This window comes from Podarcis vaucheri (assembly GCF_965113315.1).
Source record: "Podarcis vaucheri genome assembly, chromosome: 4".
NCBI classification, from domain to species: domain Eukaryota; kingdom Metazoa; phylum Chordata; class Lepidosauria; order Squamata; family Lacertidae; genus Podarcis; species Podarcis vaucheri.
Window position 1 is genome coordinate 60,033,892 of NC_138762.1, and position 16,399 is coordinate 60,050,290.

Below are 16,399 nucleotides of genomic sequence, written 5' to 3' on the forward strand. Positions count from 1 at the left end.
CCGGCGCGGCGGGGGGCGCCGGGCCGGGGGAGGGGGGCGGCCGGCCTGTCTCATTGGCAACCCCATTGAGCAGCGCCGGCTCCCCCGGAGGGCCATCCCCCCGCGCCGCCGATCGCCAACTCCGCTGACGCTGTGGCTGCCCGAGCCCGAGCCCGTCAGTCAGTCAGTCAGTCTGTCAATCAGGAAGGAAGGAAGGAAGGAAGGAAGGAGAGAGAAATGGGGAGGGAGACGAGGGAGGAAAATTGCGCGCAGGGTGAAGAAAGGAGAAGGGCGAACGAGACGAGCTTCCAACCCAAAAAAGGGCTGGAAGACTGGGAGGATGAAGGATCGGGAAAGAAAGCGACGCCTTCCCCACCTGCGACGTCGCCCACTTGTCATTGGCAGCGCAGCGGGCGCCCAGAGGGGCTGGGTACCGGCGCAGGGCCGCTTGGCAGCCGCGGAGGACAGCTGCGCGGCTAGCAAGGTGTGCCGCGTAGAGCGCGGCACTTGTGTGGCCCGGTGGCCACGCAAGCTCGGGCGGGGACCCCCATGCGAATCTAAGACGGGAGAAGAGGGCAGAGCAAAGGGGGTCCCTTCCCCAACCTCCGGCTCTGAGACTTCCCTGCGCCCCAGAAAAGCGAAAGGATTTTCTCTTTTTTTATATATAAAGATTTTATTAAGTTTTCAAATACAAAGTTAGAAACATACACTGAAGAAAAAAGTAAAAGAACAAGAAAAAGAAAAAAAGAAAAAGAAGAAAAGAAAACCAACCATTCAACACATTTTTTCTATAACTAACTGGACTTCCTCGCATCTCCCTTACCCTGCATTCTTTATAATAAAGATATCAGCAAATTATTACCTTGTTTCGTACCTTATTTTGTACTTTTCAAATACTATACCTCTAAATTTAACATACTTTTCATCAGTTACTTATATCTTAAATTAAACATAGTATTACCTTAGATTTTGACCTTTTCTTACTTAAAATATAATTTCCTGTTTCCCAAATCTAATTGCTGAAGCTATAGTTTCCGAATCGTGTAAATTTTTAACATTCATACAACTTATATTGTTTTTGTAAATAGTCCTTAAATTTTTTCCAGTCCTCTTCCGTTGTTTCTTCTCCCAAATCTCGGATTCTGCCAGTCATTTCAGCCAGTTCCATGTAGTCCATCAATTGCGTCTGCCACTCTTCCAGTGTGGGCAAATCTTGTGTCTTCCAATATTTTGCGATAAGTATTCTTGCTGCTGTAGTTGCATACATAAAGAAAGTTCTATCCTTCTTTAACCCTTTCTGGCCAACAATGCCCAAGAGGAAGGCCTCTGGTTTCTTGGGAAAGGTATACTTAAATACCTTTTTTAACTCATTTTAGATCATTTCCCAGAAGGCCTTCACTTTTGGACAAGTCCACCGGAGGTGAAAGAATGTCCCTTCAGCCTCCTTACATTTCCAACATTTATTATCAGACAGGTGATATATTTTTGCAAGCTTGACTGGGGTCATGTACCACCTATAAATCATTTTCATAATATTTTCCTTCAAGGCATTACATGCCGTGAATTTCATTCCAGTGGTCCATAACCTTTCCCAGTCCTCAAACATGATGTTATACCCAATATCCTGAGCCCATTTTATCATGGCTGATTTGACTGTCTCATCCTGAGTGATTTTCTCTTCAACCTGCCCTCCATGCTCTTGCGGAAAACTCTTTGCCTGCCCTGCCCGTATCTCGTTTTTGCTTTTTAATTCCACACACGCACCCTTCGGACCTCGTGGCAATCGGGCGCACGGGTGCGTTTCCTAAGAGAGTGAGGACCCCCGCCTCCTCCCCACCTGCTCCCTCGCCAGCCAGCCAGCCAGCCGCGCGCCCTAGCTGGAGAGCCCCGGCCGTCCCCGTCGCGCAATCGGCTGGATCTCCCTTCAGCAGGCCGGGCTCACAACTCGGCCCAGGGACCCCCCAGCAGCGGATCTCCGGCCCAGCTGAAGAATCCGGCAACAAGCCCCCTCCTCCCCAATCGCTCCGCCGAAATACGCTCCAAAACCCCCCAGATAGGCCGCCGGCCGCCAAGTCTCGTGGCGCCCTGAGCGAGGGTCTCTCCCCAACACCGCCACCTCGAACTGCATTCTCCCGGCTACCCGAGCAAAGCAGCGGCAGGACCCCGGTATGGCCCCCCCCCAATATTTTTTATAAGTTGGCGCCCCTGAATGAGATAGCATGGCCCACACATTTCATTCACTTTTTTTGGAATCTTACCCAATCAGAACTGAGGCTCTTGATTGAAACTTTGCCAAAACCAAGGAGAGAGATTTATTTTTGTGTGTCTTTCCCAGTGGAGATATAAGGCTGCAATGTAGTGCTATGTTTCTTTCAGTGTAAGGATTTTCTGTGAGTGATGGAACCTTCTCTTCCCTCCGTGTACCCTCTACATTTGTTCCTGGGGTTTTCCCAACCCACAACAAAAGATTTTGGGGATGATGCAGTGGGAGGAGGGGTGAATTTTTGTCACACTAATGGGAATCCTTGTACTGGTTTCCACTAGTGTAGGGATTGAGATGAATACGGCCCCTTGTGCTATGGTTTGGCATCAACTCTAGGTGAGAGAGATGTCACCTTCAGCCTCTCTGTTCTCGTAGGAAACATTTAGGCAAAAAATAAAACATAACCATATGAAGTAAACTAGTTCAAACTGCAAAGTCAATGTGGGACAGAAATGTGTGTAACCTTGATCAGGACTAAACCACTGGGCAGAAAGAAAGCTTCAAATAGTAGTTCAGAACTACAGAGGATGCAAGATTCTGGACTGAAGGGGAGAATGATCACCTTGAAAGATAAATTCAAATCTCTATTACCTTCCTAAAGACAGAATGCATAACATAGTGGTAACAAGAAGGCGTCTGTGTTCAGGGATTTGACTGAATGGAGAAATTTTTGCATACGTATACTGTTTATTCTTGTTAACTGAACACTGGCTGGCTAATGTTTTCTGATATGGAAGGGTTATATCTATCCCTTAGGGTTAACGTGAGTTTCTGGTGTAGTCCAGATCCCACAATCCAGAGCACAGCTCAGAAGCGGCTGGCCAAGTTCTCCAAGGTCAGCCAGTGGAACAGGAGAAAGACGCGGCCTGCTGGCGGGCTTCCCTAAGGCCAGCTGGATAGGAAAGAAAAGTGCAGTCAGGCACATAAGGCCTCGGTCACATCCTCCAGCTTCAATGAATCACTGATTGTCTCAAGGCATCGGATGTTCCCAAATACTTTAGAAACTTGGCACTGTGTATACTCATGGTCTGGTTATCCTAGCTGGAAGAGGGCGATAGGGCATAAAGGCTGTTGGGTGAACAGGAAACATGTTCCAAAGAAATTGTTGTTCCACTCTTTAGGAACTACTCCTTCTCAGTGAATTTAGGTAGGGAATATAGCCGCCACTGACCTTGAGCTAGATGTTCTCTGCAAAATGTTCTGCAGTTTATTGTCAGGATGTATCTAAAGCCACAGATTGAAAACTGTGTTTGTGGTATAGTGGGTTAAGAGTTTAGGGCTGTAACTTTTTGCCTAATTTGGCACTGAGAGCACTGAAAATTGCTGGAGGAGATACAGATGTAATGAAATAATTACTGGAAGAATTGTGAAAAGATGCAGACTTGATGTGTATAACAAGCATTAAAAGTAAGGTTGTCTCTAATGCTCAGATTTTGCTTATGGATGAAATTGTTTATGGGGCCCAGAGTTTTGTTCATCTGCTGCATATTATACACCAGCATTTTCCCTGTTTGACCTGCTGTCAGTACTGTATAGTAATCAGTCACGTCTCTATTGACATCATGTTTCTGGGTCAAAACATTGCCCCTCTCCATCTTTGCCTATTAGCACCAGTATATTTCCTTGCAGATTCAAGTGTATGCAATTTAATAGAGAAGAAATGCATGAGTATTTTTTAAAAATATATGTTTTAAGGATTTATCCTTGTAAGATCCACCATTAATAATTGGTTCCATTAAGACTGTGATTTTATATTTTTCTATTTCATATTTTGTACATTGTTTGTTGGACAGCCTACCATAATAAATACTTTGCTTTGATTTACTAACTGGTTCATCCATCCGTGTATATATAGTGGCAGCTGTAGGTTGCTCTAGAACTGCAGTCCTTTATTCATTCAGTTGTTGTGGAGAGTCCAGGCAGTGCCATTGCTGTTAATTTCTGAATTCTTTTCTCATTCTTTTCTGATTTTTGTTGATTTTTCTGATGATGAGCATGATTGCTACTTTAGCCCATCCTGTGCAAGAGCACTGTTGAGGTACCTTGTGGGAGGAGTGCCTTGTTGATTGCACAATTGGTAATGCTCCAGCATTTCTATTTGCAATACTGCTACCTGTTCTGTAACGGTCTTCCTGTTACCTTTTAATAAAGAGTTTTGCCACTTAATGTATTCCTGTGATCCTGTGTCTCTTTGGGTACTGCTGAATACAGTAGGACTTACTTACGCATACACATGCATAGGAATGGGCTGTAAAAGTGGCTTGAAGGAGCATGAGTCAGACATAACAGGCAAGGAGAGATCCATCCAGTGCCAAGGGAGATATCCCCACATGTGTACTATTGCTTATTTGAGAACGGAGGTACAGTGGGATGGTAAGAAGGCAGTATTGCTTACTAGACAGTTATTTTATAATCCGTGGGACTTAGTTCCAAGTAAACATAGGGAAAGCTAGCCAGAACACCAGTGATTTTAATTGGTGTTTAGCTAAATTTGGAGGAAGAACATCTGCTTCAGAAATTTATAGGTTACACAAAGCACCACACGGCACTGTGCACCTTCTTAAAAATTGTTCATCCAAAGGGAAAGTATTGATTTGCAGCCTTGCTGCGAGGACATCACAAAACAATTGGGTCTGAGTTGTGTTGAGTCCCCTGCTCTTCCCTGGAGCCAGAAGAGCCAGAACGATCCCCTTTGCTTATCCTGGCTCCTTTGTTGCAAAGCAGTTCTTGGAAAAATGTGATGCAGAGTGTAGAAGTGTAGAACAGCATTCTGCTACTAAATGTTAAAAATAGTTTAAAAGAAAACTCAGAAAGTGCTCCATTCCTTTTTAGCAGAAGGCATTTTCTCCTTTCTTTGCTATGTGGCTGGCCACTTCAGGTTTTAATACCACTCGAATTCCCCTTCCAGATGATTGTAGACTCGCAACACCCCAACAGTGTTAAATGGAGTAGTAGGGATGGAACCATAGTGTACCCAGTCATAAGACAAGAATTATGATATCATGAAATTGATAGTTGAAAGACCTCACAGTCTGCGATCAGATGTATGCATTTCTCTGAGAAACAGCAGACAGATTTTAATCATGTTGATTGAGACACAGTAGAAAGATAGCATTTTGTACTAGATTAAGTTTTCTTGTTTTTATATTTTACGATCTCACGATACTAAGTCTGTCAGTTGTAAAGATCTTCGGATACCTTTGAATTTCAGATGTGAATTCAGGTGTGAATTCTATTGATATGGTGATATTCAGAACATAATTCATTGGCCTTGGGCAATAGTTTCTGATTTACGCAAGGTAAAATGTAAAATGTTAATTGGTTTTCCCCTGGTTCAGAGGGGGGAGTAAAGTTTGCAATAAATCTCACAGTCTCAGATGCAGAGCTCAAATACAGTCTGCAAGCTGTGAGTGGGAGAGGAGAGGGGGTTTTTTTTGCTGAAGTTTTTCCTGTTTTAATCGTGTAATGTGTACTGTTTAATGTTTTGCTTATTGAGTTCTCTCAAAATAGAGGACAAAACTTTTCAGGAGTTCACAACTGAAAAGTGCTGTCAGATATCGCTGAGGCGAGTTTGGCAGGGCTATCTATTTGTTTTTCTGCTTTGAAATGCAGAGTTGCCTTGAACAACTAGCTCAGTCTGAGTTTTATTTTGGTGTGCGATAGGCAGAAGCGGAAGAGGGGGGTTGATTTCCCCTCAGGCTCACAAGCTGGAAGTTTGCTTGTTTTAGTCTGTGTCTGCAACTAGGGAGGAGATGTGTAAGGCCTTCGACAGGGCATCAATCTCACTCTAATGGGACTGATGATGACTGGCTGGAATTGGGCCAGATTCAGCTACCTGACGTTTCTGGACTGGCTAGTTCCAGGTAACAGCTCAAATGGTTTCAGTTTCAGACCATGGTAAAGAGCTAGTGTCATCATCCGCACTCTGCTCAGCAAGGAGCAGGTGCTACTCCCACTCCCAGAGGGGAGAAGTATTGTCCTGAGGGGTGTTGCAGTTTGATTAGCTGGTGATGTTGTCGGTGGTTGACAATGTTTATTTAAAGTCTGTGCCAAGTAGATCTTGGGGTACCCAACAGGCGGGGTAAGCTTGTACAAGCTGTGTTTTCTGGGCTTAAGCTGGATGCTTAGTGTTTCCCATTTCCTGAGGTGAATTCAGGAGGAGCTGACTTGTGTTTTGCATAACTAGTTGGTCAATGGTTTTGCCTATGTTGTGGTGTTTATAGTCTAGTGGCAGTGAGTTCCATGGATGCTGTGTAGATGGTAGATGGTTTGCTCCATCAGCAGTCTAGTAATGGTGGTTAGCCTGAAGTCAGTTTCCTGCAGAGTTGAAAGCAGGAGTGTTTCGTATCCCTCTGGAGCAGTATGGGATGCAAGCGTGCAAGCTGTGCAGTCAAGTTTTGAGTACAGTGCCCATAGCTGTTAAATCTCCAGGAACATAGGGAGTGATGTCTGTTATTTACAGAGGGGGTTCTTGCTCTGTGCCAGTAGAGTGGACCCGGTATTCTGGGAGGAGAATTCCCAGAAGGGGAGCAATTTTCTCTGTGATCATTCTTCTTAGGCTAGTGAAGAAGCCAAGAGGTGTTCATCTCTTTCCTCAAAAGGCAGAGTCCATTTTCTCCCAAACCTGAAGTGAGGAGGGAAGCCAGCGAGAAAGAGATGGAAAGGTGGTGTTCTGTGTATCACAAGTTTCTATGTATTGTTGTAGCCTGGAGGGGGCTGGAACATGTTTTTGTTATTTGTAGTTACAGTGGCACCTCAGGTTAAGAACTTAATTCATTCTGGAGGTCTGTTCTTAACCTGAAACTGTTCTTAACCTGAGGTACCACTTTAGCTAATGGGGCCTCCCGCTGCTGCTTCACCACCGGCGCACGATTTCTGTTCTCATCCTGAAGCAAAGTTCTTAACCCAAGGTACTATTTCTGGGTTAGTGGAGTCTGTAACCTGAAACGTCTGTAACATGAAGTGTCTGTAACCCGCGGTACCACTGTACTGTCTTAAGTGGTCATCCTCAAGACCCGAGGAGCTGAAGTGCTTTGGATATAATGACTGGTCCTGCTTGCCTGACTGGGAGTCAGTGTCTAGTATGGTGTTTCAGTTTGGCGATTCCTTGGTGTGGTGGACATCCAGGAAGCAAACTGATCGCTGCTGGTGTGTAACCAAATCTTAGTTTTTCAGAGACATGCTGAATTGGTTAAAATGTTGGGGTTTTGCAGTGCATGATGTGTAAGTACTCCTTACATGGTCATGGTCTCTATTGTTTCTGTAAAAATGAGAGGGGGTGTTGATATTCTCTCTCTCTCTCTCTCTCTCTCTCTCTCTCTCTCTGTGAGAATCCTTTGTTCCAGAAACAGAAGAAGTTTCAAGAAGCAGCAGAAGGCTGAGATTGTTTTGTCTGTGCAAGGACAGTTTCTGTGGGAACTGTTCTTTGGGCAGGTGCAGTGTGACAGGAAATGCTGATAACAATGATTCTGTGTAACTTGTTGTGAGTCTCTGGCTTGCGCCTTGCGGTGAGAGAAGCAGAGAGAAAGTCTTGGACTCTTGTTGGACTCTAAGCATGCCTTGACCACGGCAGTGGTGAATGCCTGTATATATTTGCTACCAATGCGCTTTTATGCCTGTCAAGTAAACCTTCTACACTTGACTGAATCGTTCTGGTGTCCATGAGTGTTTATTGCTTACTTCAACCCTGAAGACACTTCCAAGGAAGGAGCTGCATTGAGATGTAACTCTGCTGAGTATGGGTACAGGCACACACAGGCAGCGAAAGTGATGCCGGACTCAGTCCTTCTGAATCATCCACCAGAACTTGATGAATTGATCCAACAATCACAAAGTCTAGCGTCCCAAAATCCTTTTTCCAAGCACATGTAAAAGAAACAAAAGAAGTGTGGAATTCACCAATAAATGCTATCAAATATCTTGTATAGCGTCTGCCCCATGACTAACTGTTCTAAGGCACTGTCATTTAGTGTCTCTAGAATATTTACCACTTTGTCCTGACTGGAACACACATGTACCCAGTCTATGTGAGGGTAATTGAAGTCACCTGTTACTGCAGCATTTCCTCTTTTGGATGCCTCCCTGATTTCATTCTCCATCTCAATATCACTCTGAGTGTTTTGGTCAAGGGGTGATAGCACACCACCAGTAGTAAATTAATCTTGGGGGGCTGCATCACCAACCACAGTGATTTTATGGAGGAGTTTTCCCCTTTGGGGATTTTTAGCTTGTTGGACTCTATATTGTCTTTTGATGTACAGACCAACACTTATTGCCTGTCTGTCCTCTTCCTGTAGAGTTTGTATCCACAGACAAGATGTCCCACCATTCTCTTCATTCCCCCACTATATAAAAACTGTATTCTACGACCAAGCATTCCAGTTCATCCATCTTGGCTTGGAGGCTTCTAGCATTAGCATATATACACTTACATATAGTATATCTCTCCAAATGTCTTCGGTGCTTGCGTTTTAGGCTATTGAGCTTTGGCCTCTCTGAATTGCTAACACATGCCCTGTAATCTGAATGCCTAGTTCTATCCCTCCGCCATTTAAACTATCATAAAGTTTTCCATCTTCTTTCTAAACCACACCCTCCTCAGCTCTTGTTGGCTTTCCCCCTGCAAGCAGTTTAAAAGCTGCCCTGCCACCTTTGTGATTATTCATTGTGTTCTTCATATTTTCTCATTATTCCGAAACCTTTGTCTCCTTGGCAAAAACCATGAAAGCTTTGTTTTGATATTATTATCAATTTTAAGTGTTGGAGGTTTATAGAAAAACTTAATGGATAATTCTCCCTGACAAGCGAGAGGGCCTTTTCAGTTAAGCTCCTCATCTGTAGAATGCTCTTCCCAGTGAAGTCCACCCAGCACCTTGGCTGACATATTTTTGGTGCCAAATTTAAAAAAATCACATTTTCCCCTGTGGTTTTTGATAGACTGTGATAATGATGTTGCAGTCAGTATGCTGTGAAAGCTTCCAGCAGCTTTTTCAGAGTGGGATTGCCATGTATAATTTTTCTGTATTGGCATGTGTTTTTGTATGAATGTGTCAATAGTACTGTAATGTATTTATGTTTTTGGTTTTTAAATATGCTGTATGTTGCTGGAGACCAAATAAATAAATAAATAAATAAATAAATGCTCCTAAATACTCTTACAAAATTATATCTTTCATAATCATTATGATGACTTATTCCCCCTGCCACTGCCATGAATCTCCTCCCCACTCACTGCAATGCTAATATTTCAGACACAGGGCCACTTTTTCAGAGCTTGGAGTTATTCAAATATCAAGCTGTAAAACCACTTCTAGTTGCATGTGGATGGTTGCATTTTATCTATGTGTGTATTCAGTTATTGGATTTATAACACGCCTTTCTACTCTTAAAAGGCAGCTCACAATACTATCTGAAAAATTCAGTTTAATGCAGTTTAAAATCAAACTATACCTTTACAAGCTAAACTAAAAACATAGCACAGCACCACTGTACATCAGGCAGATTAAGCACTCTGGTAGAAGGCAAACCAAATGGTTGCCTAAATGAAAACTTATGAACTTGGCGATAGAATGTCATAGGAGGTGGGGCCAGATGAGTCTCTTGAGGCAGGGAGTTCCACTGACCAGGAGCAGCTACAGAGAATGTAAAAGAAACACGCTGCACAAAGAAAAACAGCATGTTAATAATGAACCTAGGCTAAATCCTCTGATATGTTAATTTTATATGTTTTTTTCTTTTTTTAAGATGGAGAAGTATTCAAATATGTGATACTGTTTGAATTTTCTGATGAAGCCTGAAAGAGATTCAGCAATTGATTCTATCAAATGTATAAACTGGTCCGGTGATTTTGGGAGTTAGAATTAATTTCTTTTATTTGGCTGTGACTACTGTTAGCTTTTGGTTCACAGTTCATTTCTTAGGAATGCAGACTGATAGATTTCAGTAAAAGTACATATTTATAATATGTTGGAATACAAGTATTAAGAGAATATCATTTTTTCTTATCTCTTTGAAGTGCTATAACTTTATTATTTTTAAAAAACTGTTTTGTTTTCTGCTTTTAGAATTATTATTCTTTCGGGGGTCTCAATTTTTCATATCAGTAACAGTATTTTCCATATCAAGTAACTTTAGTGTAATGTTAGAGGTTGGAATATATGATATTAACTGCATTTCCTCTTCAATACAGGAACAATTCTTCGGCGTCATCGGGTTCCACTTCCGCCTCCTAATGAAGATCAGTTCTATACTATAGATAATTTCAACATTGATACAGAACTAATCTTTTATGGTCGAAGATATAGGATTATAGACTGTGATCAATTCACCAAAAACTTTTTGAGGAAAATGGGAGTCAGATTGAACTGTCCAGTAAAGTGTCCAGATGATCCCTATACCAAAGAACGTCAGAAGGTTCGCTCTAGCAGTGCTGGTTAAGTACATGCTTGGTTGCATTGCCCAAATAATCGGAATGTTTTTTTATAGCATGCTTATGATAAAACCCCTTCTCGTACAAGTGACAGGATGCTGTCAGCGGCTCCAGGCTGGTTGCCCAGGAAAGTATAAAGACGAGGAAAAGTTTCTTACCTTACCATACTTTTTTATTTCAATCTTTACAGAGAGAGGCTATAGAACCCAGTCTCTTGGATAATGTTGTTGTCCTGAGTGAATCTCTACCCCCCTGTCTCTCCCACTTCCTCATTCATCATTCTCATCATCTCCTCTATGGGTGCTGCTACATGCCCTCTGTCTTTTGCTTTCCTACTTTTAAGGCTTGCCAGGTTCTGGGAGATGGAGGGTCTGGAATAACAGCATGTCAGCTGGGTATTTTTCTGGATCTCCCATAATTTCCCAGCTTTCCCCCTCATCTGCCTCTGAGCTGCTACAGTGGTACCTCTAGTTATGGACTTAATTCATTCTGAAACTATTCTTAACTAGAGGCGTGTTTTCGCTAATGTGGGCTCTTGCTGCCGTTCTGATCCTGGGGCAAAGTTATCAACTCGAGGTAACTCTTCCAGGTTAGTGGAGTTTGTAACCTGAAGCCTTTGTAAGGAGTTTGTAACTCGAGGTACCACTGTACTTCCCTCAAACCCCTGTTGTAAATCTGTACTCTCTTCCTCCTCCTTGCGAGGGCCAGGGTGGGGAGGTGGTCTCCATCATTCCTCCTCTGCCCAGTCCCTGACACCAGGGGATTTCAAATGCAGAGTTGTTAACATTGTGAATTTATTTTATTTTAGAAGAAAAACAAATCCAGAATGTGCCGGTTAAGGTAAAAAGCTTATCTGAACTGGCCACATAATGTAATCATTGCACAATCCCATGCCTATTTATTCAGACGTTAGATCCATTGTATTCAATGGAGCTTACGCCTCCCAGGGCGCAGTAAGTAGTATGGTGGGGCAGAGCTGCAGAGCCATCCTCCTGACACCATCGTCACTGCTACTGGAGGGTACTGGGATGGGGTGGGATGGCAGTGGAGTTGAGTGAGCCGCTGAATTGAGTCTGCCAGTACATCCATGCAGCCCTGGCCTCAGCATCATCTAGGCAAGCTACAGTGATGCTTGTGTTGAGAAGGCTCTGCCCCATCACACAGGCCACTGCTGATCCCAGATAACTGTGCATAAGATTTCAGCCTAAAACTGTTGAGCATATTTCTCGACTTGAATTCTGTTCTCTTCATAATGGAGAGCAGAAGATGGAAGCAAAATAGCACACAATTTGTGTCTGCATAGTGTTGTTATATTTACCATTGATGTAAAATCCAGTGTTTTCAATACATCCGGTGATGAATCAGACTGTTAAAATCTGGTTTCCTTCTTTCATTTTGCTTTGTGCATAGCGTACTACTGTAATCGGTAGACATTAGTGGCTATTGTGAAATCCGGTGCATTTATGTAGTATACTGCTGTCATATGTAAATAAATATTGAACAGCAGATTAGTGAAAACTGTAAAAGTAGAAAAGAAAATGCTTATAATTATTTTTTAACACTGCAGCTCTGTGTACGTACCTGGGAATAAACTCCATTGAACACAATGAGGCTTCCTTCTGAGTTGAACTTCACAATCTTGTACAGTACATGTTATGTGAAATTGTTTTTCTTTGAATTTATTTATTTAAAATGTATATACCATATTCCCTGCTATGAACTTGTCATCCAAAATGGTGTTTAATGAACAGTAAACCCAAAGCTCCCTGAAAAAGCAATATGATTTGTTACTTTAATCAATTTATTGCTCTGGTCAAAGGCACACACACACAGACCCTATTCCCCATCTTTTTGAGACCTTTCAACCAATGATCAAAAAGGTTTTTGCAGTTTATTATTTAAGCTCCCCAGAGCCTTTGCAGAACTGGTTATGTATACAGATCAGTGCTATTTGAGCTGAAAATCTTGATTAATTCAGTAATAAATGTGACTAGTTGACATATAGGTGTTCTCATCTCATGTTCGCATAAATACCATTTGCAGAAAAGAAGGAGAGCAGACACAGGGATGTGCTCTCTTTCTAGTAGAGATGAATTCTAAAAAAAATAATCTTGAATGTTTACTGATGTCTAATGCCTGCTTGTCTATAATACCATTATATGGCAAGGGTAGCCTTGTCAGATAAGCAGTCATTTAGAATATAGTAACCCATATGGTTGAACTGATGGAGATTTAATGTGGGCTCATAAGATCTGGATTCATTGGCCTTAAGTGCTGGAGAAATGATGGGCTGTTGGCAGGATGGTGGGGCTAAGAGACTGGAGCTCTGGATAGGCAATGAGGCTAAGGAGGGGACACTGAATAAGGAGGGGACACAGGAGGTAGGGAACTGAAAGACAGTCCAGTGGCAGAGTGGGTAAAAGGATGAGGACCTAGTAGGCGACCCTTGGCCTTAGAAGCAGAAACCTAAGGGAAAGATGGATGGAAGCAAAAGGGGGTTGCAGTAAGGGGGGCCCCAAGGAAATGAGGTTGCTGAAAGAGCCCATCCAGTTCCCAGGGATAGGAATTGTTGTGTTCTGTTCACATGGGATAGAGTAGGGATTGATGAATAATAAATCTAGGGAGATGAGTGAGATTAAAGGTGCAAGTCAAGTAGCTGAAGGAAGAATGGGCTGATAAGCACAATATGAAAAAAGGAGAGATGAGGAAAGGTCACATGTCATGGCTGAAAACCACTCATTTCACAAATGCGCTAGTTTATCCTGCAGGATACCTGTAAGGAATCCGAGGGCCTGTGAAACTGAGGGAAAGGATACCTAAATTCCGTGGATTGGAGTATGGGACTAAAGATGGATCCTGAAGGGGAAATAAAAAGGAATTTAGCAAGCAGACACCAAAGGAAGAACAATGATGATGAAAAGGGTGAAGAGGGACATAGGAAATGGGTGTCAAGGGAAGAGGAGTAAGAGATAATGGAGTGGAGGAAAGAGGAGATTGGAACAGGAGAAAGTTCAGGATACAGAGCTGAAGTAATGGGAAGTGAGATATTGTTGAGAGGAGGAGGGAAAGAGATTCTTTGGTAACAGCTAGACAACACATGGTTGGGAAAATTGAACAATTTATGAAGAGGTACATATAGAAGCAGAGAGCTAAGGAAATAATTGTGGGGAAATGGGTTGTAGAGACGCGGGCAAGAAGCAGCTGGAATTTTTCCTACTGTTTCTGCAACTCGCTTGTGACCAAAGGTTGAGTAGCTGTGATGTCAGAGAATATTCTCATATATTCTTATTCCTGAGTGGACAGATTAAGTCATGGAATGTTGAAAATCAGGGTAGCATCCGCCAGGAAAAGTAGATAGTCATTGCGGTTTGCGGAAAAGCATACCTAGGTTCTAGGGTGCAAAAACCAGAAAGGCAGTGTAAAGTTGTTATGAAGATGTGAGATAGATTTTACTTACTGATGCAAAATTAGCTGCTGAGTGTAGGCCTTCAGGTCTCTAAAATAAATTAGAAAATTGCAAAAAAGCCCCCAGTATATGAAACTTTTGCTTTGTCCATCTATATATCCCTTGTAGTACAATTCCAATTCAATTGTTTCCCTGCTGATCCCACTGAATGTTTTGGTAGACATTTTGTTTTGCTGAATGAGGGTGTAATGTATTCATAGCAAGTTTGTTTTAAAGCCTGGGAGAGAAACACAGTGATAAATAAATACTCCAGAGAGAGATTAAGTAGAATAAATCTCCTGATCTGTCATATATTGGCCAAGCTTAACCTGCCTTCTATATTTTACTGATGACCTTCAGTGTCATTTGTCAGAAACCTAGCTGTAGTCTAAAACATTAGCATGAACATGCACAATTATTATAGTTCCAATTTGTAATATATTTTGGGATGGCAACAATCTAACTTTTGAATGGCAACCTTCTGAATGGCTAATTCTTTTGTGATCCTAGTTTAAGCATATTGATACTAGTAACGTTTAGATGCATTTAAAGCCACTTTCTGTGGTATTGTTTGTCCTGTCTTATGCCAGCATTACAGTTCTTTTGCAGGATGACATGAGGCAAAAGGAATCAGAAACTGTAGGAAGAGGGTGGTGATCCTTTGTCCTTTGCGAACTGCAAATTTTGATAAATAAACAAAAATCTTTTGCACTGCAAATGACAATAAATATTGCCTTAATTGGATTACAGTGCAATCTCCTGTATGTCTCTTTACTTCTGAGTAAGACATGTAGGTAGTTATTAGTAGACATGTATGGAATTGCATTGTTAATCTTCCTCCCTTATCCGTTCCTCTGTCTCTAAAAGGAATTGTGATGGAACTGTTTTTAGTTGAACTGCATATAACAACTGTTAGGGAAGCTATATTTCTATTTATATTGCCATTGTTATTTATTTACCATACTTGGTGTTTTAGCTGGCATGTAAAATAACTGACTGGGAATGTATATCTTAAGCCCAGCTAAATTGGGCAAATCTAACTGTGATCTATTCTCCAGGAGGACTGCTGCGTCAGTCCATGGCAGATTTAGAGAATTGTTCATCTCTCTGTTGTTATAATAATGCACTGTAGAATATAACTCCTTCAACAGTATATTTCACTGATAAGTGAGTGGCGCCTGTAATATCTTTTAGCTCTGTGTGTTGGCATTTACACTCCACTTTTCTTGAAAACTAAACTTAAAGCTGTTATCAATAAAACAGGCCCGTTACAAAGAACAATCCCCCTGAAAGACAACATAAAAATTAGCCACAGAAGAAAGACATGAAAAGCATATAAAGGTAAAGGTAAAGGTACCCCTGCCCGAACGGGCCAGTCTTGACAGACTCTGGGGTTTGTGCGCCCATCTCACTCAAGAGGCCGGGGGCCAGCGCTGTCCGGAGACACTTCCGGGTCACGTGGCCAGCGTGACAAAGCTGCATCTGGCGAGCCAGCGCAGCACACGGAACGCCGTTTACCTTACCGCTGGTAAGCAGTACCTATTTATCTACTTGCACCCGGGGGTGCTTTCGAACTGCTAGGTGGGCAGGCGCTGGGACCGAGCAGCGGGAGCGCACCCCGCCGCGGGGATTCGAACCGCCGACCTTTCGATCGGCAAGCCCTAGGCGCTGAGGCTTTTACCCGCAGCGCCACCCGCGTAGTAGTCAATAACACTGATGTGGTGTGTTGTTTAGGAGTGTTAGACTAGGATCTGGGAGGCTCAGATTCAAATCCCCATTTCACCATGATGCTCACTGGGTGAACTTGTCCCAGTGATCATCTCTCAGCCTAAACTACCTTACATAGTTGTTAGGAGGATGAAATGGGGTGGGGGTAAAAGCCATGCATCATGCCAACTTGAAGGGAAAAGTGGAGATGTACATGTAGCAATGAACAACGAAATAAACACATAATGGGAAACTTGCTCTGTGTGTCCCCACCAAATGAAGTGAGGGAAAGGGTCTTCTCAATGGTGGCACCCTAGATTCACCTTCTTTATGGGTTGTCCCCCCCCCAAGTGAACACCTACCATATTGTTACTTTTTATGTCTTCATCTCTTTGTATCTTGTGAAATATTTGTTTAACAACAGCAATATCGGTTTGTTATGGTCATCTATAATACAAGGTATAATGATTTGTCTGTCTGTGAAATTAAAAGTCCCTGCACTCTGTATACTCATTCCCTTTAGCAGCGGCATGTACTTTTAGGTCCCCAGGCCCTGTGAGAAACTTTCCTCAGAGTA

The 16,399-nt window shown here is 42.6% G+C and overlaps 1 protein-coding gene across 1 annotated transcript in view; it reads left to right on the forward strand.

The window, feature by feature from the left end:
- EFHC2 (EF-hand domain containing 2) overlaps nt 1–16,399 on the forward strand; it is a 55,923-nt gene that overhangs the window by 11,144 nt on the left and 28,380 nt on the right. The window contains exon 4 of the mRNA XM_082219831.1: nt 10,431–10,654. Within this exon, the coding sequence (XP_082075957.1) occupies nt 10,431–10,654 (224 nt within the window). The remainder of the gene's footprint in view (nt 1–10,430; nt 10,655–16,399) is intronic.